The sequence below is a fragment of the Actinia tenebrosa genome, unplaced genomic scaffold (assembly GCF_029948245.1).
Source record: "Actinia tenebrosa isolate PJP-AT-01 unplaced genomic scaffold, QUT_ActTen_1.0 PGA_scaffold16__25_contigs__length_10494907, whole genome shotgun sequence".
Taxonomy (NCBI): Eukaryota; Metazoa; Cnidaria; class Anthozoa; order Actiniaria; family Actiniidae; genus Actinia; species Actinia tenebrosa.
Genome location: NW_028292576.1, coordinates 8,522,835 through 8,547,334, shown reverse-complemented (window position 1 = coordinate 8,547,334; position 24,500 = coordinate 8,522,835). Strand labels below are relative to the sequence as shown.

The window sequence follows — 24,500 nt, the reverse complement described above, 5'->3', positions numbered from 1 at the left end:
CCCCCCCCCCCCCAAAAAAGGAAGAAAATTCGGGTGGCTAACAAGCATATTGTATGTATAATTCCGAAAAAATTCCGGAGAACTTGGTCTGGCTCCGAATATTAGCAAACTAATTTCCGATTACTCGTTGCTTTGACCTAAATAGTAGGTAGTAATACCAAACTTTTCATTAACTAACCTTCACATGCCGCTGATTGATTGGTTACTCCGGATTTACTTGGTTGTTCTAATGTCGAACGATAACGATTATCTGAATCCACGGGATTTGTACCTTCTGCTGTCGCTTGCTGAATTTTTTCAAATTCGCAAATCCTCTCAACTGTTGCTTTGTAGTTTGCCTCTATTGCATCAAGCAACCGTAAACTGACCTTTTTCCAATTTATCAAGTTTTTGCCAAAGTTGTAGCTTGCCCTGTAAGCAGTAAAGGAGTTGGTTTTGTTTTAGTTGTACTAATTGATTATATGTATTACCAACCGCATGGAAAGTAAGACTGTCGGAAAGACTATTGCCAGTTTAGAAGTCTAGACTCGTGTGTGGCGAGGACGCGTAGTAATTAAATCAACTATGGTATTCAACGGCATAGCACAGCACGCCTTCAATTATAGTGGTGGTCCCCAACCTGATAAAACACTCCTGCTGTTTATGAAATTCCACATAAATAGATTTGTACAAATACGTGGAAATTCAGACTTTCTTTCATAAATTATCATGAGTGAAAACGAGTTTGAAAGTCATATCAAAAACTCAAGGGTCGAGTGGTGTGTTATATTGAATTACAGAAGTAGTGTTTTCGGGAGGAGAGTTAGGGGTTTGCACTGGGAGGAGGACCATGTCTTTTTAACATTGCACTGAACTGAATTAATTATAAAATTCCCAATTTCCATCAATCTCTCCTTACATTAATATAATGAACAGTCACCATAAATGCGAAAACAATTTTCTGCATTTTGGTACAGACAAATTATACCCTTCCTTTTGTCGACATAAAGTTTGACTTACCATTGTGTACAAGCTCAAATTCATGAGCCAGCCATTTCACGACAACTGGTTTGAGTTCTTGCAAGGGTCGGTTTGCATCTTGATGAAAGAGATGGACATAGCAGAATCAACAATATGTACATATTATTGCCATAGTGCTTGCAATGTTGTATCCAGCAACTCACCTCTTTTAAACACTTTGAACTCTCCTGACTTCGCTCCAAAAAAGACCAACGCATTGCACGCATCGTTCCACTTGCTTTGGAAGTCGTGTTTCGTCAGCTTTGCGTCGTATGAATGGCAAGACTGTTTCGCAGATCTTTCAATTTATCAAGAGCTCTCTTCACAGCTTTTCGGGCTCATTTGGTAAGAGAATGTTGACAAAAAGTAACAAGTCCCAAGTTTTTTGTGTCACCAGAGGTGACTTTGGTGTTTTCATAAGGAAGTATCTTAGGTTTCCAAATTCGGGTCAAATCAGCTCCATCCTGTGGGCAGTCCATCCAGGGCCTGTGTCCAGCTGAGTCCCATTGCGTATAAAATAGGCACGCAGCTTGGGGGTTCCAACTCTCAGGAGAAGCAACAGCAAACAATAATAATTTCTAGAAAATTTTAAAAAGTCGTTTTATTAAGTTTAATTGCACTTTATTCAGTAAATGAACCAATCACTGCCCTGCGTGCTCTTTCTAGACTGGCCCGAACACTTTGGAACTTGGAGAGATGATTAGATTTACATGCAAACATTTATATTTCAAAATACGTTTGAGGGAACCAAAGAGGAAAGCAATAGGGCAACAAGCGAAGAGTGATGGGTCAACTACACTTCTATTACGTTTGGTCTTTCCAGCCGACTAGCCTTCAGTGGATATTTATTTGGTTTACAAATAAAAGGCTCGAAAGTTTCATTACACAGCAGTGCTTTCCCCCTATCATAGTATCATCCGTTTCTCGATCTCTATAAGAATCACAATCACAATCTTGATTTGATATTTTGAAAAATCGCGTAAGGTTCATTTTTTTTCAAGAAAAAAAATATATATGCTCAGTTACATTACATTCAATGCGAATTTAATTCGTATTTTAGCTTTAGTTTTAATTCCTATCAAAATTTGCTGTAAAACATAAACAACGTAGACAGTCAATCTTGACCCTGAGGTCGCCAATGACGTCATTGCTTTCTGCTATTTACATATCAGATCGTTTATTAGTATTAGGGTATTCCCCCTTCTTTGTTATGCCACATATTAAAAATGAAAGGATCTCGATGGTTTTTTTTTGACTTTCACGAAATTTTGTAGGATTAATTTCAGTGATTTATACTCTAGGATACCGATAATTTTTATTTGCTGAACTGACAGCTGAAGCTAGTCTAGGGAGATCGATTTTTACCTATTAAAGTCACCAAACTAGGTAAAGAACTTACCTTTCTTCATCACTATCCATGGCTACTCGGTCTCGAGCTCGATCGAGTGAGCTCAAGAGAAACTCTGAAATAAACAGGACGACTTTATTCATATGAATTTTTGAGCATGTCTAAACAGCAAAGAGGCGAACTAAAATATTCAAATTCCTAGCACTGAACGTGTTTAGTAATTGGACTTCGATGCGCCTAAACCGTATGCTATCAAAAGTTCTAAGGCTTCTCTGCTGATAGACACTGATTGAGTACACTTTCTTTTTATATTTTTTATATTTATATTTTTAGGCACTCCGCTTGGCATGCAAGCAAGTTTTTTACATGTGTGCCCTGTAAGTTCATTGGCGTTGATATCTTACCTTATTTTTAATACGGTTTCTGCTGCTTATGATGAAATAGTTGGCTCAATTCTCTTAAACGATTCAGCTTGGCGAAAGAAACGTTCCAAACGCAAAAAAAGAAAGCAGACAGACCTGGGGGCTTGCCGAGCTTGTCTTAAAAGACAAACAACTTTGTCATGTGATTACTCGAACCAATCAGCTATACAGTAGATCCTTTTTGTCTGGGCTTCCTGTGGAAGAAATAATTCGATGTCTTGATTACGTCGCCGTCCGTACGTCTGTCCGTGCGTCCGTCCGTGTACAAACTACAGGACTCCCGCCGCTGGATTTCAAAGCAAAAGTCGCGAATGCAAAACAAAAAAACAAAAAAACAAAAAAACAAAAACAAACAAAAACAAAGGCGAAAATAATTTAAAAAAACCGTCGCTTTGGGACAAATTTTAGGCCAAGAACAACACCAAATTAAAATTTATTGTGCATATATAGTTCAAAAAAAACCTATATCTTCAAGAATCTAGGTATTATTCTAGCGAACAATCGTATGTTTTTCCTTTCTAGAAAAAAGTATTTTTTAATTCCCTCCAATCGACAAATCATAGACTTTCTCTCAAAAGGTTTAATACTTCTATAGATAATTTATTCTATTGTTGAATAAGTTTCTAGTGGTTTGACTAACATGTTTATAGAGTTGTTAGATCAACGAGATTTTTTAATTGTCAGTCGGATTTGAGTGACGCGTGGTGTGACTAAGAGTAAAAGTTTTAAGCTCATCTCTTTCCTCTTTATGAACTACCTTCCACTGATTTGAATAGTAAAAAATATAAAGTTTTACCTTGCTGATATTATCATATGTATACTTTTGAATTTTAAAATCAAGATTATTAGTATTAGAAAATCAAAAACACAATCTTTGGTAACCTAGCAGGACACGTCAAAATGAAGGACGTACGACAATAAGAGGAAGTGAAACACATGGTGTATTTTATAGTGGAAATTGCAAATCCCTCAAACTTGGAGTCCTAAGGAGACCTAAGGGATATAGCATATTATGAAGACTATTCAACGTGCAGCCATGCGTAACATGCATAGTTGCATAATCTGTGAAGTCAACGGTCGCACGAGTAGGGGTTTTCTATCAGGATGGTAACATCATTGACTTATGACTAAATGAACAGACAGGGAGCGTCCTGTCATAGTTTTTTTTCGGCGTTTATTTGTGTTTTCTTCCCACCCTCCCTCCCTTAAAGTTTGAAAAATCACGTAGCCATCCCTCTACTGCGGTCTCGCATTTTCCCCATAACTCACTATCAATTCTATTGTGGAGCATTGTTTGCACTTTGAATATATTACTCAGTACCAAGCCCCCTCTGGAAGCTACTCGCTAAGGGTTTTGTTGGTTTTTGTTGCTGGTTCGAGAGAGATCTAGTAATGAAAACGAGGAAGACTAAGTTCTAGTCCCGCTCGGTCAACTCTCAGCTAACACAGGCAGCCAAGTATAGGAAAATAAAGAGAGAGAAAAGTGCAAAGAGACACCTTCGGAGGAGGCTAGCTGGATACGAAGGTACGCGGCTTACATTTGACGTAACTAACGTAACCCCGAATATGTTTTCCAAAAATTAGGATATCATTTTTTTACGCAGCCAGAGGAGTATAGGAACACACGTAACGCAACATTATTTGTTATCGAGACTGAGCATCTCAAAAAATTGGCATTGGTTTCTAATCACAACTAACGAGCCAATGTCTTTCCCCCTTCCTCCCCCTAGCCCCTCCCCAAAGCGCCGCCACGCACGCTAAATTTCAAGTGAATAGTTTTAACCAAAGTGAAATTAGCGTCGGATTGGCAGCATCGGATTCAGATTAATTGTTGAGATTCAGAATCATTTCCGGGGGAGTTCAACCAAGTCATTCTATTAAAATCCTCTCTGTTCCCCTAACGTACGTGGCAAAATCATGAATAAATTTCGATTAAACTTTCTTTTCTGATTTATATTCATGATATTCTATGCTTTTCAATAGAATATACCGCCTATTCTCGACGCTTACTGATTTTGCTCTCAGCCACGTATTGAATTCGTATTACATCTGGGATGTAGCAGGAGTCCAATCCGAGGCTGGGATGAAATACGATCCCAATCCGAGGCTGGGATGTAATGCGATCCCAATCCGAGGCTGGGATGTAATAGGAGTCCAATCCAAGGCTGAAATGTAATACGATCCAAATCCGAGCCTGAGATGTAATACGATCCCAATCCGAGGCTGAGATGTAATACGATCCAACCGAGGCTGAGATGTAATACGATCCCAATCCGAGGCTGAGATGCAATACGATCCCAATCCGAGGCTGAGATGCAATACGATCCCAATCCGAGGCTGAGATGTAATACGATCCCAATCCGGGGCTGAGATGTAATACGATCCCAATCCGAGGCTGAGATGTAATACGATTCCAATCCGAGGCTTAGATGTAATAGGAGTCCAATCCGAGGCTGAGAGCAAAATCAGTATAATGAAATGTAAATAGATTCCGATACGAAAGTTAGAAGTAAAATCGATTTCACTATGAAGGTTAGAAGGTAATAAATTGAATGTTTAATTGATACAAATTAAATCGTCAGTCCATTATTGTCAGTTAAATGTTTTGAACGCTCGCGTGACTTGTAATCCGAGTCTAATCCGAGGCTGAGAGCAAAACCAGTAAATTCGTCGAGAATAGGTAGTGTATTCTATGAAGAACATGGAATATCATAAATAGAAATCAGAGTAGAAAGTTTAATCGGAATTCGTTTGTGATTTTGCCACCGTTAGGGGAAAAAGAGGATTTTAGTAAAATGACCTGTTTGACCTCCCCCGGAAATGATTCTGAATCTCAATGATATCAATCCGACGCTAGCTTCACTTTGGGCGCGTTCATTCTGTAACTTTCTAGCTAGCTAAAATCGCATTTAGCTAGCTAAATACGATAACCATAGTGTGGACACGTTTTTCTAGTTAGCTAGAACTTTACCGGAAATGTGGAAATTTTAAACCATGTCGGGACATGGTATTTTTGCTCGTATAAAGCTCGCTAAAGGTGTTTACGTTGAAAGATTTTTGTTTGCTTTGCTGTGGGTCATAACCAGTATCGGCGAGGTCAACTAGGTGGTTTCGAGTTGCAGTTAACTGAGCAAATCTCGTGTCGAGTTGACCAGAACAGTCGAAGTGTTTCCGCTTGGTTTTACTTACATTTTCCTCGATATTATAAGTCGCTTGGTTGAAATAAACATGAAAAGGGCGTACAGAAGTAAAAAAGCTCGGACTGATTCGGCCATGTTGATCCAAGCAGAAATCCCGCCAAAAGTTCAAAACTGACATAGTAAATTACTTTTGTTGTTCGATAACTCGTTTTCTACATTAATGATGTGAACGTCAAAAAGTCGTTAACTAGCTTAACTTGAAACGTGATGCATGACGGATAAACAAACATTAAAATGAACTTACGGTGTGATCGCAGCCTTTGGTATAATTGAACTTTCACCATATAGCGTAGCTTGATATAGTATTTACTGTGGATCACATTGCAAGGCGTTCTCGGTGCCCTCTCTTCATCCTGGAGCAAACGGATCGTCGACAAAAGGTTAGTCTTACTCACTGCTACACAAGCCCGAGAAATTCAAACGGGGTACATGAGTTAACTTACAAACTGCGCGAGCCAACTACTTGCACATATATTTTGTTATTGATGAGTTTTGTTATTTTTTGTGTCTTGTTAAACATTAACTAGCATGCTGCCCCCGGTTTGCCGGTTGCGCGTCTAGGACTCTGTTTTTCATTATGGCGTCATTTACTACCACTTGAACACTTTCTTTTGTTCAATTATTTAATTGTCTTACTATTTTCATGAGGGAATACGAATTTGAGTAAGAAAGGAAAATTCGCCAAGCATTTTCGTAGGGGTTAAATAAAAGACGCCATCTTGCAGACGGCCATTTCTTGGCTTTCACCCGAAGTCATCACAAATCTAAAACCAAAACAATTCAGTCCACAAAACCGTTTGTCGAGTATTTTGTTTATACAGATAGAATAATATGTACTTATTGACTGAAAGGGAGGGCCGTACGGGAAAATATTTGGCTCGAGGTGATGTCGTACGAACCGAGCGCAGCGATTTTTTTAAGAGCGCGCACCCGGGCAGATACGGCTCATATGATAATAAAAGGTCTTACCCTAGTAAATTTGTATTATCGATGTTTGATTTATTTGATTTATTGCGAGTCAAATACTGTCACGCCATTCTGTCACCCATTTTCAAAGCAGTAGAAATATATGGAAATTTGTTTGAAATAATACAATTTTAACATAGTAGATAATGGATAACATTCATAAGACCGAATTCATTCTTGCAATTCCTTCACGTTTTCTCGGATTCGGACTCTGAGCCCGCGGCAAAATGATAAACAACGATTCAGTCACGTCATTTGCAATATTTCTAGGCGATTTATGGTGTTTTGGAGAATCGTTTATCTATACCTTACAGTAAAACAAACCGGCAGGGATTCCGCACGCTAGTTTGAGATAACTGAGAGGTCGGCGAACTCTGCGAATGTCTAGGATTCCGAATACTTCAGCTTTAGTTTGCTCATAAATCCAAGATCGCAGATGGCTGCAAACACACAGTTAGATATCGTGAAAAGTAGGACACCTTTCTTGATGAATGGTAGGAATAATTCATCAGTACCCCTATTGCTGCAGTCGGGCTACATCTTTTCTTCTTCCTTCTTTCTCTCTTTCTTTCTTTCCTTCTTTCTTTCTTTCTTTCTTTCTTTCTTCTGTTCTTTCTTGCTTTCTTTCTTTCTTTCTTTCTTTCTTTCTTTCTTTCTTTCTTTCTTTCTTTCTTTCTTTCTTTCTTTCTTTCTTTCTACTCTTTGTGTGTGTGTGCGTGTGTGCGTGTTGAAAGGGTAGTAAAAGGACATTGTCAGGCGTACAAAAACTAGGGAGGTGCAATCACTGGACCATGAAAAGCCAGATGATATGAAATAGCGACGTGAAATGACGTCACTGCAAAACGGAGGTCTCATAAGAATTGGCATAAAGCCGAAAATTGACCAGTGAAAATAAAAACATGCCCGTCATTGGAATAAAGATATGAAACTCATTAATTGTTGCTATGCCATTATTGTTATCAAGCGCTTGTTAGCAACGTTATCATTTGGTAGCTTGCAAATCCATGATTCCAAGATAATATTTAAAAAGACACCTCAGTTTTGCAAATTATCTCTATTCTGATTCGGTAATATTTTCTTTATCTCAGATCAGCTGGAGTGACCTGAAATGGACTAACATGAAACTGGAGTCAGAAGTACCAACTATAATCTCCAGGTCATCTTACGGATTTCCTTCCTTCCTTTTGTGATTTCGTCAGGGGAACATATCATAAAGAAATTAAGAGAGAAGGCTGTGCAATGGAATTTGAGAAAGATAAGAAGACAAACCGCAGTAAGTCTACTGCTAGGCGATCAAGCAACTCAAGGAGAGCTCGCGAACTTGAGTGGCAAAGGAGATTAGATTCGTTGGTTGAAGAACAGCGAAAGCTTCAACATGAAAACAACGTGCTAAAAGAAGAGCATATGAGACTTTTGAAGATCGTAGAAGAACTGAAATCTCAAATCTAATTTTTTTATCACAATGAGTGTAGGTAGCATTTAATAAAGTTTCTTATTTGTTAGTAAGAAGTAAGAATTCCCGTAGATTTTTTCAGATGCAAGAATATATTTACAATACTAGGTGGAATTAAAATATAAAATAAAATAAATCAATTAACAGGGAAAAAAGAAATCAAGAATCAAGTAATCATGAGAGTTTTTCTAATGATGTGTGCAGTTCCAAGGAGAGCAATCTTCTGTACTTCTGTGATAGAGATGTCCCCTTTTAAATGGTTGACATATTGTTCTAGTCCTTTGTGAATTAACCCCAGGGCCGGGTTGTTCAAAGCTGGATAAGCGCTAATCCAGGATTAAGTCTGTAGGTCTTATTAAGAGTTATCCCAGGATTAGCAATAATCGGGCTTTGAACAACTGGGCCCAGTGCTCCAATGACAATAGGTATGGTTTTTGTTTCCATACCCCACATTTTTTTAATTTCTATTTCTAGATCTTTGTACTTTGAGAGTTTTTCTACTTGTTTTAGGGGCACATTATTATTATCATCATCATCATCATCATCATCATCATCATCACCACCATCATCATTATCATCATCATTATCATCATCATTATCATCATCATCATTATCATCATCATCATCATTATTATTATTGTTATTATCATTATTATGGCAAGTTTTATTTGTCTGTATATATCATGTTTACATTGACCAGCAGACTAAGTCTAGGCTGGTTAAGTTCATCATTTTTTACAATCCTTTCTTCAGCTTATGCATATTCATAGAACGTTTTGACTATATTAACGTTCTGGCTTAAAATCCATTTCTGACATCGTTCTATAAGAAAGTTCACTTCCCTGTCTGTATTTGTAATTGTTCTTAGGTCTTTTCTTAGCTGTTCGTGATTTCCTGCGAGAAAGTCAAGCACTATGTTAATCTGATTTACACTTGAGCTTTTGCACTCTTTTTTGATGCCTGCACGTAGTTCCGTGTATTTTTCTTGTTTTTCAACAGTTCTCTCCGCAATCTTAACAACTTGACAAACTGTGCCTTCAAATAGTGTCCAAGCATTAGTTTCTTTATCTTGTACAACTATGTCGGGTTTATTGGCACTGTTTTCTGGAGCTTTCTCAAGTTGAAAGGGTACATTCCAGTATATTTTTGCCTTTTCATTTTGAAGTACTGCTGATGGTAGACTTTGTTGGTACCATGGCTTTCCATTGTCGTTTTCCTGAAAGTTGTACTTTTCCAGCAAACAGTGGTATATCGGTCTCAGCATTCTGTCGTGTCTGGCTGTGTAAAGACTTTGGGCGATCTTTGAGCAGCCACTCAGTACATGTATTGTTGATTCTGTAGCCATATGGCACATTCTGCATTTGGTGTCTGTGATGGTCATCTGTGCTTTGCTTTGCTGGTATGTCTTTGTTGGTAGTAGTTGTTGGCGTATGCTCTTGTTTACGCTATAGACAATATCGGGAATGTTTATTATTATTATTATTATTATTATTATTATTATTATTATTATTATCATTATTATCATTTTCATTATTATTATTATTATTATCATTATCATTATCATCAGTAAACACGTTTGAATGCTAATTAGGTAAGCTAGATAGGGCGTAATTTCGTAACCTACCAGCATGACAGGATTAATAATATATACAATCACTTAAAACCAATTATTAATGTTCTTAAGATGCAGTTTAAATACTTGGAATGTTTGAAATGTCCTTAAGATGTGATTAATTTAAATGTTCTTGCAATGTTCACTGTGCAGCTTAATAACGCTTTCTGCATTCTAAGTAATACATCTTTGTATCTTGCTCCAAAGATATTCTTCATCTCAGGCTCCATCTCTTTAGACCATCCTCCAAGAGCGTCCAAAATGAGGTTCACTTGCAAGATCGTGTATCCTGGGTGTTGTTTTGTGAGCTCAAGTCTAAGTGCTCCATACTTCTTCGTCTTCTCTTTGTCTTTCTTTTCTCGGTTGTTAACCCACGGACAGCTCATTTCCACCATGAGTACTTTCTTGTTATTGTGGTCGATGAAACGCGCGTCCACACGGTTAGATCGTACATACATGTGGTCGGCATATACAGGTACATCCCAGTATGCTTCAGCGTCAGTTGATTTGTAGAGTGGTTTGGGTTTGACATCAGAAAACCATGGGGGTGTACTATCAGCCAGTTTGAGATCTCTTAGCATCTCAAAGAAAAACACTTTCAAAGCAGCGTTGTGTCTATCCAGGTACTTGGACTGTGCAAGAGACGGACATCCAGCCAGTACAGGAACCCTCGCCGCACATTCTGCATGTGACATTATTCTTGTCTGTTGTTCCCGTCTTGTAGGCGGAGTAGACTCTCGTTGGGGTTAGCTGTTCGTACAATTCCATAATGCCTGCAACACAATGGGTAGGAGCGCTTACCCACTTGTTAAGCCATGCAAAGCAACCTTCATGACTTAATTGATCATCCTGCCATCTTGCTTTCAGTAGACTTCCTTGCCAATGTTGATCTTCAACCTTCCCCACGAGTTTTTCATTTACAGCTTTCTTAAGGTGTTTCTTGATGTGCATTCCCTTGATCTTTATCTCCGGTTCTTCTAATGGGCTACATGACGGTTCAGGGGTATTTAGGTTCAGAGTTGTTCTCAGTTCCTGGGCAAATTTCTTTGCATCACTAATGAGAGAGGAGAATCCCTTGTCTGCAGCTCTTTCTTCAAACTGTTGAACAGCTCTCATCATAGGGTCCGGACTCTCGTAAAGTTTGACAGCAGCCTTGATCTTGATCAGCTTATACTCTTGTTCAATAGATCGCAGTCCTTGTCCTCCTTTCTCTCTAGGTAGATATAATACAGCTGTTGAGCTAAGTGGATGTCGTCCTCCATTCCCGCTGATGATCTTCCTTGTTTCTCTATCGATAATACGTAGCTCAGCAAGTGGCCAGTGCTGGGTCCACATAGGATATGTGAGCACCGTAAGTGCAAACTGGTTGGTAGCAAGGACGCGATTATAATCAGATAGTGGGCTTGTCCATATCACAGATAGCCTACTATTATTATTATTATTATTATTATTATTATTATTATTATTATTATTATTAATAGTATCAGTAGTAGTAGTCAGTAGTAGAAAACAAAAATAATCACGCGCAAAAGCACTTGAGATATCCCTGGATCCTCCTCTTGACTGTGATAGTCTTGGCGATGAAATAACGTCTGCCATAACATGCAAGCCGTTACGTTGCTTTATAAACGTTTGCGGCAACAAACTTGCGAAACGCTTTTATGACATAGCCACGAAATAACGCGCGCTCTGATTTGTTAATTAGCGTGCGCGAGCGTGCATTCACAAGTGGATGGTGTGCGCTGACCTAGTGATTAAATAGCGCGCGTTATGTAATGATGATTTCGTTATAGAACAAAATTTGATTTATTTTTGTTTTGTAACAAACTTGCGAAACGCTTTTATGACATAGCCACGAAATAACGCGCGCTCTGATTTGTTAATTAGCGTGCGCGAGCGTGCATTCACAAGTGGATGGTGTGCGCTGACCTAGTGATTAAATAGCGCGCGTTATGTAATGATGATTTCGTTATAGAACAAAATTTGTTTTATTTTTGTTTTGTAACAAACTTGCGAAACGCTTTTATGACATAGCCACGAAATAACGCGCGCTCTGATTGGTTAATTAGCGTGCGCGAGCGTGCATTCAGAAGTGGAAGGTGCGCGCTGACCTAGTGATTAAGTAGCGCGCGCTATGTAATGATGATTTCGTTATAGAACAAAATTTGATTTATTTTTTGTTTTGTTTTTGTTTAACAAATCTTTTTTTACGGTTTTGCTATGTTATAAAGCAATGGTCAATGCTTAGCTGTGCGCATATCCAAATGCTGACTCAAGAAGCTAGAGTTGCACTTGGGTACGCTTGGTGCGACTCTTAAGCTTTTTTGGTGCTTAGAAACCTGCCGCGTGCACCCAGAAACTGGATATACGCACGCTAAGCATTGACCATTCCTCGATTGGTATACATAATACACTATGACTTTCTAGCTTGTCTCGCAAAAAAAAACAAAAAAAAAAAAACAAAACAAAACAAAAATCTAGTTTTCTTTCAGCAAAGTTTATCACAGAAAACTATTCATAGCCGTCTGATTACTGTGGGCACTGCTCTTGAATTGTTAACTAATTCATCGATGCTGAATCATTCACTGAAGCGTGCGCCCAAGAGATTCTGTCCAGGGTAGACACGGGTACGCCGAACATTGTCTGATTTATAAAATGCGCAAGACCGTCAGAAAAAATATTTTGGTATCCTGCAGAGCAGGCGTTCTTGTGCAGGCGTTCTTGTGATGGCGTTCTTGTGATGGCGTTCTTGTGATGGGTTTGAGGAAGAATCTGGGTTTTGGGGTTCCTGTTTCGACTACGTGCCCGCGAGAAAAATGGGACCTTTCCGAAGAGTGGAACGCATCTCATTGCTCGGTTTCAATTCATGCTCTTTCCAAATGTCCAAAGTTCCCCCAAAACCCACAAGAACGCCTGCTTTGCAGGCTAATATTTTGGGTCCGCAATGTATACGTCTTGTAAAACTTTCTTTGTAGCCGTAATGTCGATCAAAATATGTACGCATAAACACTAAATGGTGGCATTTCTTGAAAATCAAAAGAGCAATTATTTTAAGAAAAGGTCAATTCAATGTCGCAATATAAAACTTGGCTATCTCGCTGTGTGGCAATTATGCTATCGTGATAGTCAACTTCTGTCTTTTGTCAGTATGTCACCAGATCCAATCAAATATTCGTGGAGTTAACCTAGATTGCTCTTAGATTTAATATCAGTCTCGTTTTGGTGGCTGAAGATATACTCTTAATGAAGTGCGTGTTGACACTTTGTTAAACGACGCCATCCTATGTTGAGCTAGTTTGCTAATTTGGACATCATTCTCGGCTTTTTGCAAGATTTTTTGTGTTTTGTCCGATTCTTTCTAACGTTTTTGCAAACTCTCTTGCCATCATTTGCAGACTTTGTTCCATCAGGGCAAATCCATCAGTTTATAACGCTAAGTTTGAATATTGACTAGTCTAATCAAAAGCAAAATGGCAGACACCGGGTACGAGCTACAAGGTAGGGAAGACCACACGTCTCCAAGACCCGTATGGAAAACCAGAGCCATACTTGCACTGAAGATTCTATTGGTTGTAGTGGTGTTCTTCATTGGCTTCGTAATAGGATACTTTGTCATGAAAGGTTCTATTCCGAAAGACCGAGCGGAAAGTTCGTCTAACACTGCAGCTGCAGATTACAATGAATACGCCACAAGACTTGCGGAATCACTTCAGGCAAAAAATATCGAGGAATTCTCCAAGTAAGTCAAGTTGGGTTTGATACTATGAACTAATGTTTTTTAGTCGAACGAGTCACCAAAAATATCAAGACATTCCGGCTATTGAATGTTTAGTCGTGATACAGTCATCAAAGTCCCGCTCGGCTGAGTGGAACTGCCACATAAAACTTTATCAATCATTTCCGGTTTTTTTTTTTCAATATCGATCGATCTTTTTCATTTGGTGGTTTCTGTGAAATCTAAATTAAGTACTTGTGATATTTGAATTGCAAAAAAGCCAAGCCCCGAATACATAATGCAAAAGAGCACATGGATTTCCGTGTCAGGTAGTGTCAGCCCACAGATATCCAAAACTCAATTGTTTAGGGTATCGATAGAATTACAGTAAATACGATATGTTACTGCTGTTTTCCATCTGCGAACTTGGTAGTTACGAGTTGAACGCAAAATTGGGCACGCTGAGATTTGCACGTAAAATTCAGAACACGTTGAAATTCTTTCGCTGCCAGTAATCATAATCAATTCGGTACCATATATGTAAGTAAGACGGCAGTAAGACTGACTTCACAACAAGTCATTGAGATGTGTGAGTTTGCAGAATATCGAAAATCAAAGTAATATAAGCTAAAAATTCATTCGGGAATATTTTTTACAGTGTAAAACTTACTTACTGTTCCCCTGCGGGACGTATTTCAAGAGTTGAAATTTTAAAGTTACTGTAACTCGTGAAATGCTGGACGGACTTGACCTCTCACTCACTCCCAGAACCACAGGAAGTTAAAACAATTTTTAAATGAATTCGTAAGCTTATATTACATATGCCAAGGTCATGAATGGAACCTGAGACCCCAGAGGTGCCTTAGATGAAAGTGTGCACCGCTATTGCAACAACACGCTTTACTGAAGGCCCCGAGAAACGTTTCCAACAGTTCTCAACATTAACTAATATATATTTAGGCACTGCCTAAAAGCGGAGCTCTCGAATGTGAATGAAACTGAAAGGTAAAAATAAGACCGGGGAAAAAATCTTCAAGTATGGTGCTCCGCTCGCGCGGTAGCTTCGCTGTAAGCCAACATGTACGTTTGTTGGGTCGAATGTTGTGACCGTTATTCATGGTCTCCCAATTGTGGGTTCAAAGTTATTGGCTAAAATGTTGCGTCAATGGACCGGTTCACGATAGTCGGTGCATTATGGGTAATCAGGGCAAAATTCCAAAGAAGCGAAGCGAGAAAAGTTATGTTTTCCGTTATATTTACATTGAGTAAATGTTGCGTCAAATAATGGGACTGTTTTTCATGTTTTGTCAAAAACGCTGGTTTAAAATTTTGAGTCATATTTAGTAGAGGGGATCTCTCTATTCAACTATTATTGGGTCAAATTTTTGGTCAAATTTTAATTGGGACCGCGTTTGTCAGGGCTTTGTGACTTAATACAGCCATGAACTATATTATTAATAGAATGTTAATAAGTTGAATAAGCAGCGCTAATTATAATCGAATTCTTCTTTCCGCAACAGGTATTTTACCAAACATCCTCACATGGGAGGCACAATGCAGAACGACAAACTGGCATACTACATTCGGGATAAGTGGCTGTCTTACGAGTTTAACGTGGACTTGGTTCGCTATGACGTGTTATTGTCAATGCCTCGTAAGGATAAGCCAAACGCTGTCAAAGTGATCAACACCACAAACAACGATGTTCTTGTTAATATAGAGGGCCCTGAGAAAGTAGGTGGTTAGGGTGCCGGTGTCATTTAATTAAGAGAGAATTTTTTTCGTATTTAAGCAGTGAGCGCCAAAAACTATTTTCTTGAAGAAAGGCTGTTGTACAAGGCTAAAATCTTGTTATTCAGAAAGTTTAACTCGTTTGGAAGTGGAGATGACCGATGAAAGTGGAATCGTGTTAACCCAAAGAAAAAATGTTATTCGAAAATGAGGTTTAGGCCTTCATTTGCTTATGTTTCATCCAATATATTTTCTATAAAAAAGCCTGACAAACAACATTCTAACACAAATGCAACAAAACATCTTTGTACAATTGTAAATACCGCTTCAAACAGGCATTTTATCATTGCACATCAGTTTCTAACTGTTTAAAAAAGGTTTTGATTGTTAACGCAAAACAAAAATTGGGATCAAAACTCATACGAAAGTCTAGTTTTTGGCTCTTTTTGCCATTATTGCTCATTAATGAAAAACTTTGAGTAATATAACCTACTATCAGAGCTATTATATTAATGAAAGCATCGAAATGCATTCTGGCGAAATAAGCTAGCCAGCTACTTCACATTTATTGATTTTCACATGTATGCTTTAGACCAAGGAAGCAAGCGAAAATGATTCTTCAGTGGCATCACCTTTTCTCGCTTATTCGCCTCCTGGTGACGTCAGCGGTGACCTGGTTTACGTCAATTATGGAAGAGTCGAAGACTTTGTTGAGCTCGAGGCTTTGGGACAAAACTGCTCAGGAAAGATTGCAATAATGCGTTATGGAAAGATATTTCGTGGTAATAAGGTGAGGGACTAAAGGCTCAGATCAAATGTCGAACTTCACGTGACGTCAGAACAGCCATATTGGTGTACCTTTGACAGCAATAGGCTTTGTCATTAGTTTCTTATGTTAGGTTCACCAATATGGCTGTCAGATAACTCTCTAGGGAGTGAAAAAGCTATATTCAAAACGAGGGATGATAATAAAAGGCGGTCTTCTTTATTTTATAAGATTCGGCTCCTGTTTCGTCGTATTGCGGACAGTTATACAATACGATAACTGAACAGCTTGCATTCTGGTCTATCTTTCGTGCAAATATTATTATCATTGAATATGGTGAGACGAGTATTAATGCTCCTACCCAAGGTAGACCAGAATGTACGACGAAGAAGAAATGAAAACGAATAAATCCGCTTTTTTTTCGCAACCACTTTCATTACATTGCTGATATATGCTCCAACAGGTTGCAAATGCTGAAAACTATGGTGCAAAGGGTGCCATTTTATTCTCTGATCCTGCTGACTCTGCTCCCGGGGGCGTCGACAACACATTCCCTAAGTCATGGTGGTTACCGGAGACTGGCTCCCAGAGAGGTAGTATACTTGGAATAAACGGTGATCCATTGACACCCGATCTGCCATCCAAAGAAGGTATATACAGAATCCCAAGGAATAAAGCCAAGGGAATTCCAGGAATACCAGCTCAACCAATGGGATACGGCGATGCGATTAAGCTACTCCGCATAATGACAGGTAAGAAACTCCGCCCCAGCCCCCCATCCAACGTACAAAATAATGTTGTATTTTTAGGGGGGCCGGGGGGTGGGGGAGAAGCAGTTATTATCTTCAATTAAGCTAATAGACCTCTTCGGCTCTGACGTAATCTTTTCCCATTTCGGACCATATGTCATTCCCTAGAGTATCATTTCTTTGTTTAAAGTTTGCGCTCGGTTGCACATGAGAAGACACATGAATATGGATACAGCTCAACTAATCTTATTCTCAAGGGAATGACACGTGGTCTGAAATGGGAAAACATTACCCCAAGCCGAAGAGGTCTATCAAGGACGTCCATGGGCAAAAGATCCCATCGTCAGATTTTTTAAAACTTTTGCACGATGAAAGTACATCATACTAGAAGTCAAATAAGCAAATAAAAAATAGGGGTCCCCGACTTCGTTTGGCCATCAGAATGCGTGGAGTTTCAACCTTTTTACTGCAAAAATTCTTCCCGGTATTTAGTAGATAATATATATATAGTTTTCGAAATTTGACTTGAATTGGATGTTATAATCATCATAGGACCCGAGGCACCAGCAGCATGGAGAGGAGGCCTTGCCATTACTTACAAACTCGGTCCAGGCTTTAACGACAGGAATGTAACCCTGAGATTGATAGTAAACAACCAATTCGTGGTTCGTCCAACGTATAACGTGATTGGTACCATTAATGGTAGGGAAGAACCAGACCGTGTGGTGTTGCTAGGCAACCATCGTGACGCATGGGTTTTTGGTGGAGTCGATCCTTCAAGTGGGACAGCAGTTATGATGGAATTGTCGCGTGGTATTGGTGAGCTGATGAAAACAAGCTGGAGGCCAAGGAGAACTATCATGTTTTGTAGCTGGGGGGCTGAAGAGTACGGGCTCATAGGATCATGGGAATGGGTGGAGGAAAATCAAAAATGGCTGGGAGATAGAGCAGTTACTTACATCAATTTGGACTCGGCAGTATCTGGCAATTACTCCTTCTCTTCTAGTGGGAATGCGTTATTAACAGGTCTAATTATGGAGCAGGCGAAGAAAGCGACTGACCAAAACCAGGGCGTGTCCCTCTACGAGGCGTGGAAGAAGCGAATTCCTGGAGAAGGCGGAATGCCGCGTTTTGGGTCACTTGGTTCCGGTTCTGACTATTCTCATTTTGCGCATTTCCTTGGAGTCCCATCTATTGATATAAGGTATGTGTTCAGGTCGATGAACGTCTCTGGCTACCCTGTTTACCATTCGGTGCACGACACTTTCTATTGGCAGAAAACATTCACCGATCCTTACTTTAAGTCTCACTTGACCGTATCGCAAATTGCCGCACGTATCCTAGTTGCTGCCTCGGATTCTCCACTCTTGCCATTCACTTTGGCCCCCTATTCAGCAACACTATTATCTGGATTCAAGAATCTGAAAAAGAACGAAGGAGCTCGGCTTCAGTTACATAACATCACGTTAGACCATCTGGAAGAGGCAATTAATACCTTCAAAAATGCGACGGACGTCTTTGAATCCAAAATAAAAGAAATGAAAGTGTCCAAGGACTTTGCGAAGATAAGAGCTTTGAATGATCAAGTGATGTTGCTAGAACGGACTTTCATCTGGCCTTATGGGTTGCCCGGCCGCTCTGATGTCCGTCACGTGATCTTTGCTCCTTCCTTACACAACCAGTATGGTTCTTCGACATTTCCTGGAATTGGTGATGTGCTGTTCGACATTGTCAAGACAGGCAACTGGCAGGAGGTGAAACGCCAGATCTCGATCATTACCTACAGCATTCGAGCAGCTTCCAAGGCTGTTGGATGGATGTATTAGTCAAGTCTGCGTCCCCCCTACCCACCCCCCAACTAGTTTAGCTTGATCCTTGCCCTAATGGTTATCATACATGTTCACTAGAGATTCCAGTTGCTGAACCATCCAAAAATGGATGGTGCACGCTGAACTAGTGCATGATTAAGTAGCGCGCGCTATGTAATGAAGATTTCGTAAGAGCAAAATTTGAATTTTTCTCTGATAAACAAATAATTCTTACGGTTTTGCTATGTTATAAAAGCAATGACCAATGCTTAGCTGTGCGTATATCCAGTTCTAGATGCACTTGGGAGGTTGATTAAGCACTCCGGAAGTTAGAGTTGCACTTGGCTATACGCTTGGTGCTACTCTTAAGCCTGGTTTCCATATGATCGCTCACGATCGCCCTATCGCTGAACACTCGACGAAAAAATGGATTTGTCATGTAGGCAAACATATAGACAAATATATGGGCAAATATCATATTTGACTAATAGTAGACAATATTTGACCAATGACTGTATATGATATGTACCTACACATTTATCCCATGGGCACAGATGGCAAAGTCCGTATGGCCCAGTAAAATCCCAAACGGCAAATATATAGCAGATATCATATCATCCATACATTTACCCGGTAGTAAATGTGAATGCTCATTTGATATGTGCACGTATTTGCCCAGCCCGTATATGTGTTTTATGTCTTACGTATACCCTGTGTTTCCCCAGGCCGTATATGTGATTCATGCCTTACATATACCCTGTATTTTCCCAGGCCGTATATGTGATTAATGCCTTACATTTACCCTGTCTTTGCCCAGGCCGTATATGTGATTAATGCCTTACATATACCCTGTATTTTTCCAGGCCGTATATGTGATTTATGCCTTACATATACCATGCGATATGCTCTGACCGTATATGTGATTAATGCCCCCTTAATGCCTTAGATGTAATAATGCTTTAGGGGACTTATATAGGGCTAACCTCAATGTCTTCCTTTTCAAAATATGTAATCTGCATTTTTAGAATAAAGTATTATTATTATTAGATGTACCAGCGCGTCTTAGCCATATTTGCTCAGTTGAATTATGCTCATCATATTTGCTAAATTTAACTATATTATCAGTCTTCAGCTATTGTCACTTATGGCAGGCCAAAAAAAATAGAAACGATATATGTCGTGACAACCACCTCATACTTTAAACATAGCTAACCTATACTAAGAAGCAGGAAAAAAGACATAAATCATACTGAAACATTTTTATTGTGAATTTCCTTTTCTTGACGACTGATTAACTATGAACAATTTGTTAACTACAACTAATTGAAATTTTCATCTTGTGACAGAATTTGTGAAAGGAGATCATAATATATTTAGTTGTCAATCGATCTGTGGCTTATGTACGATTCTTTTTAGATATTCTGTAGTAGTACACTTCATTTATAACTGCAAAAACTTAATTAAGGACACCGAACGTGGTTGGGTTTCTACGAGTTTTATGAATTAAATCTTGTGTCACTGTTCCTCCGTTCCTTTGGCCTGATTTCTAGGGTTTTCCTTCTTCTTTCGATTATTTGAACATTATACTTGTTTACTTGAAGAAATCCAAAGGTCAATAGGCTTAAATAGCCGCTGCTATACCGTTTGACCTTTGGATTTCTTCAAGTAAACGAGTATAACGTTCAAGTAATCGAAAGAAGAACGAAAACCCTAGAAATCAGGCCAAAGGAACGGAGGAACAGTGACACAAGATTTAATTCATAAAACTCGTAGAAACCCCAACCACGTTCGGTGTCCCAGTGCCCTTGATTTGATAAAAACCTTTAGGCTCTCAATGCCCATTCGGGACCTCCAGATGGCCTTGGGCGTCTTGACGGCTCTCCGATTTTCCGCTTCAAAAGCATGGTGAGACTGCGCTCTGGACAGCCTCCTTTTTGCTTTTCGGTCCATGCTTTCCATGAACTGGTTAGCTAGGGGGCTTCTCCATGGCAGAGGGTGTTTTATTAAAACTTTACTCTGCTTAGTAGGGCCCCCTTCGTTATCAGAGCCACTGTCCGCTGTATCGTCATCAGCCTGGTCATCCGCCTCTGACATCGACTCCTCTGATGACATATACTCCAGTTTCATAATTGCCTTGACTTTCTCTTTGTCCCCTGGTGATAGCGAGGTTGACAAGTCCGCTGCCTTGGATCTGGATTTTAGGAGCTAAAAGAAAAAAGAAAAAAAAAAACACCGTCAGTCAAAGTTTCTTATTAAACAAAGTCATAATCGTTGCAAATTCAGTTTACTCACATTTTGTTTTCTTTGTGTTTTCCGCTGCATCTTTTGATGCCTTCCAAGGGCCCCTGAACGCTCTCTTTTGTTTCTCTTTCTTCTCGTCAGAAAGTGACTTTTAAGGGCAGCTGAAATTATATCAAGTACCCATATATTAAAACTTGAGACAAAATTTGTTAGAAATTTTGGCATTTGGCCGACAATTACTCCTTTAGCATCCATTTGTTTTTGCTTTGTTTTGTTTTGTTTCGTTTTTTTTTTTTTTTTTTTTTTTTTTTTTTTTTTTTTTTTTTTCCATGTTATTTTATTTCAAACTGCTTCCCCTCCCTTCGGCATTTGAATATTTCTAAAAGGATTTCGTTACCCCCTCCCCCCCCCCCCCCCCCCCCGACCACCACTACCCTTTGTCCTCACCCCTCCCCCCCGGGTTAACTTTGATAGGTGCATAAGGCCTTTCGCACTTCGTAATATAAAATACATAAATACCTTCTAACTCGACGGCAGAGACATCCTTATGAACATTCAGAACTCTATCCCTTATTGCGTTATTAATCTGTTCGTTGACGTCATCTCTGAAACTAATTAGGAAATGCCATATTTGAGTGGTAAGTGGAAACTTAATATGGAAAGAAACTATGGATGATTCAGACAAGATCATTTTTATTAAATTTTAATACTTACGCTTTAGTAAAATCCCATATAAGAGGGTTTTCTTCCCTGTCCCGTAATTTCTTTGCTACCAAGCGTACTTCAGACTGTAATAACATAATATAATTCATTAAAATCATAACATGTACCTTAAGTTATTCTTAGACATAGTAATAATGTTTTCATTATTTTTATGGCTGTGATTGTATAATATTGGGGAAAAAATCGAAATCAAATCAATTCCTTTACAAAAAAGGAAATTATCATTATCATTCAGTGTCTTGTTATTGGAAATCAATAGTAAAGTTTGGTAGCATTAACCACTACCATGGCGGGTTTCCCGCCAATTTTAGCATTGCATAAATTATACCGCTGCATAATTATACCAACTACTCTTCGCGCCAAGAATTCCCAGTAAAATTATCAATAAAAATAGCTTGCTTTTTTAAATATTGCCACTTTACTTACTGCAACAGCCTTTGAGACAGTAATCTTGGTCTTGCTGTTGTCCTTGTTCTGCTGGCTTTCTTTTAAGGCCGCTAGTATTTGGCGGTTTTGTTCTTGCAGTTCTTTAAACTGTTTTACAATCGTTTCGAAATTTGAAGAAATTTCTTCTTTTTCGCTGTCGGGGTCAACGTTCTCATTCTCGCTTGTTGCTTGCAATAGGCGATTTCTGTGTTCTCTTAGCACATCCTCGTTACCACAAGGGACAGAGGGAATAAGTATATTAAGCCTTTGAGAATTGGCGCCATTTTCAGTATGTCTACTCGTACTGCTTGTACTGGTAGTTGCAGTAACAGAATGGACTGGCATTGGGCGTCCTGGTAAAGGTGTAGATGTTCTTCCCATTTTTTGATCGCGACGAATGAACGCAATTTATAAGCAAAGATATAGAATGTGCGGGAAACTAGATGACCGACAGAGTTTGTTACCTGTTTGTGACCAAAAGGCGAATGAACGAATAAGCACATCCACCGAACAAATCTACCCCCTATCTATCACGGCGTATCACGTGACTTGTGATGACATATACGTTCATATAATGAAGTCTAATAATAAAAAAAGGAATAACTGTCTTATAAAAATGCTGAAGTTGTATCCAGGATTCATGTTAAGTAATATATCTATTATCTTAAAGCTATTTGCTCCATTTTATAAAGTTATGAAATTTTTTCTAAAGCCTAGATTCACGAAATATCATTGCAATAAACTTGATTAGCTTCTAGCTCTAAAACCATCGTACCATTATCTGCCGCCAACAGTGACAGCTCTAAGGAAAAGGGCGCGGTAATAAAGATCCGGCGTGCTTTTGTCCAGTGGCATGTGGTTGATGGACGTGGAACTTTATTACGCTGGAATATGGCTGTTAGCCATTCAAAATGCTTGGATTTTGAGTAATTATCCCAATGATACACACCGTCTTTTTAATTATATAGTTCTGGAAAACAAAATGTCTTCTGCGATGTCAAAGCGTTATCATTGCTTTCATTGTAACGAAGATTTACATTACAGAGTATTTTGCCGTCACAAAGAAGAATTTTATGATCCTTTAACAAATCAATGGCAATTACAGCGGAATGACGACGAAGACTCAAATGATAGTATTTTCACTCACGAGATTGACGGCCAGAACGACACTTCTTCTAATGACTACAGCGAGATAAACGTTTTGGACCAAACTGATCAAGACTCCTCTGATGTGCCAAATACAAACCAACCATCAAGTGACGAATTCTTACCAGCTACTTCACAAAAAGGTATTGATGTTATACGTTTATTTGATGATTAGATTATATAATCTTTAAATGTTAAAGTCAAACTGCATAGATAAAAGACTGAATCTTTAACAAGCGGCTGATTTGCACATGATCTAGCTCCCCTATTGGATTTACTACCAAGCATTAGTGTTATTGAAGCGAGATTAAGTTAGAGGTACAAATGATTCTTTTCTATTTCTATCTTAGCCTCGTTTTCACCGTTACTTTTAAGAAGGGTGCATTATTAAGTAATCGGCTTATGGTTGCCATTAAAACCTCAGTGTTCATTCAGAAAGGTTCATTCAAAGAGTTTATAAAATCATAGCTAGAGATAACTCATTTAAAACGCCAAAAAGAATTTACTATGTTCAAATGGATATTGCTGTACATTTTTGTCTCCAAATCAATTCATGACTGTGGTCATCCTGAGATAGCATGGTATCCGGCAAAACATGTTTGTCAAGTTAGAGAAATACAATTATAAGTAATTTATTTAATATGTCTCTTGGGTCTTTTATTTTCGATTTATCATTTTTCTTTCACGAATTATAAATTGTTGTTTTGCTGACTTAGAAATTTATATTTTATTTTCAATGGAAATCATTTATTTTCAGAGCAAAATTTGGGTCAAAATTATACATTTAGGGACCGGTCATTATTTAAGTTGGAGGTAGGGGGGGGGGGGTGGAGGAGAAATTGTCAGTGACGCAAAAAAATTTCAAGGCCCCCCCTTTGAAGGCATCCAAGTTTATCGAAAACCCCCCATGGATTGTAGTAAAAAATTTAAAAATTTTCCCTAAGAGTCATTTTTAAATTTCAAGACTTTCACTAGCAAAAATTTCAGCCCCCCCCCCCCCCCCCCAAATTTTTTCTCCCCCCCCCCCCCCCTTCCCCAACTTAAATAATAACCGGTCCCTTAGCCCATGAGGTTTTTTTTACTGACATTTTTTTTTCCCTAGTATTATAATGGTTTCAGACTTTATCTTATACTATGTTGCAGTTATACAATGCCGAATGAATAAAATACATCGTATTTGCTTATGTTTAAAGGA

General features: G+C 38.9%; 4 protein-coding genes and 1 long non-coding RNA gene across 7 annotated transcripts; 2 read left to right on the top strand and 3 right to left on the bottom strand.

Moving 5' to 3' along the window:
• Positions 1-6,031: 6,031 nt before the first annotated feature.
• LOC116305804 (uncharacterized) lies at positions 6,032-8,434 on the top strand. Its single transcript, XR_004198196.2, has 2 exons — positions 6,032-6,349; positions 8,024-8,434. It is a non-coding gene; the product is annotated as an uncharacterized LOC116305804 (long non-coding RNA).
• A 616-nt stretch (positions 8,435-9,050) lies between these two features.
• LOC116305807 (uncharacterized) lies at positions 9,051-9,733 on the bottom strand. The gene has a single exon (XM_089031072.1). It carries the CDS (start codon positions 9,731-9,733, stop codon positions 9,143-9,145), a length of 591 nt encoding a protein of 196 aa, XP_088887198.1. The 3' UTR covers positions 9,051-9,142.
• LOC116305801 (glutamate carboxypeptidase 2-like) lies at positions 9,651-19,821 on the top strand. 3 transcript variants are annotated; one of them, XM_089030998.1, is made up of 5 exons: positions 9,651-9,787; positions 15,236-15,449; positions 16,039-16,236; positions 16,676-16,964; positions 17,514-19,821. In XM_089030998.1, the coding sequence occupies exons 1-5, from the start codon at positions 9,762-9,764 to the stop codon at positions 18,785-18,787; spliced, it is 2,001 nt and encodes a 666-aa protein (XP_088887124.1). In that variant the 5' UTR covers positions 9,651-9,761; the 3' UTR covers positions 18,788-19,821. The 3 variants fall into 3 exon arrangements, with proteins under 3 accessions (XP_088887124.1, XP_031571634.1, XP_031571635.1); XM_031715774.2 differs by lacking the exon at positions 9,651-9,787 and adding an exon at positions 11,464-13,739; XM_031715775.2 differs by lacking the exon at positions 9,651-9,787 and adding an exon at positions 13,547-13,739 and having other exon boundaries at positions 15,236-15,369.
• LOC148910721 (uncharacterized) lies at positions 9,959-11,342 on the bottom strand. Its single transcript, XM_089030999.1, has one exon. The coding sequence runs from the start codon at positions 10,693-10,695 to the stop codon at positions 10,108-10,110; it is 588 nt and encodes a 195-aa protein (XP_088887125.1). The 5' UTR covers positions 10,696-11,342; the 3' UTR covers positions 9,959-10,107.
• On the bottom strand, positions 19,738-23,945 carry LOC148910720 (uncharacterized). The gene is made up of 6 exons (XM_089031071.1): positions 22,160-23,945; positions 21,725-21,798; positions 21,530-21,621; positions 21,062-21,171; positions 20,630-20,974; positions 19,738-19,782 (listed from the first exon to the last, which is right to left on the bottom strand). Exons 1-6 carry the CDS (start codon positions 22,538-22,540, stop codon positions 19,738-19,740), a joined length of 1,047 nt encoding a protein of 348 aa, XP_088887197.1. The 5' UTR covers positions 22,541-23,945.
• Between the last annotated feature and the right edge of the window lie 555 nt (positions 23,946-24,500).

Coding starts and splice junctions, on each gene's coding strand:
- LOC116305807 (XM_089031072.1), bottom strand. CDS start 9,733: ATGGCTACAGAATCAACAATACATGTACTGAGTGGCTGCTCAAAGATC.
- LOC148910720 (XM_089031071.1), bottom strand. CDS start 22,540: ATGGGAAGAACATCTACACCTTTACCAGGACGCCCAATGCCAGTCCAT. Junction 20,975..21,061: donor AAACACAAAGAAAACAAAAT/GTGAGTAAACTG, acceptor TTTTTCTTTTAG/CTCCTAAAATCCAGATCCAA. Junction 19,783..20,629: donor GAGCCGTCAAGACGCCCAAG/GCCATCTGGAGG, acceptor CTAAAAATGCAG/ATTACATATTTTGAAAAGGA.
- LOC116305801 (XM_031715774.2), top strand. CDS start 13,471: ATGGCAGACACCGGGTACGAGCTACAAGGTAGGGAAGACCACACGTCT. Junction 13,740..15,235: donor AATATCGAGGAATTCTCCAA/GTAAGTCAAGTT, acceptor TTTCCGCAACAG/GTATTTTACCAAACATCCTC. Junction 15,450..16,038: donor ATATAGAGGGCCCTGAGAAA/GTAGGTGGTTAG, acceptor TGTATGCTTTAG/ACCAAGGAAGCAAGCGAAAA.
- LOC148910721 (XM_089030999.1), bottom strand. CDS start 10,695: ATGTCACATGCAGAATGTGCGGCGAGGGTTCCTGTACTGGCTGGATGT.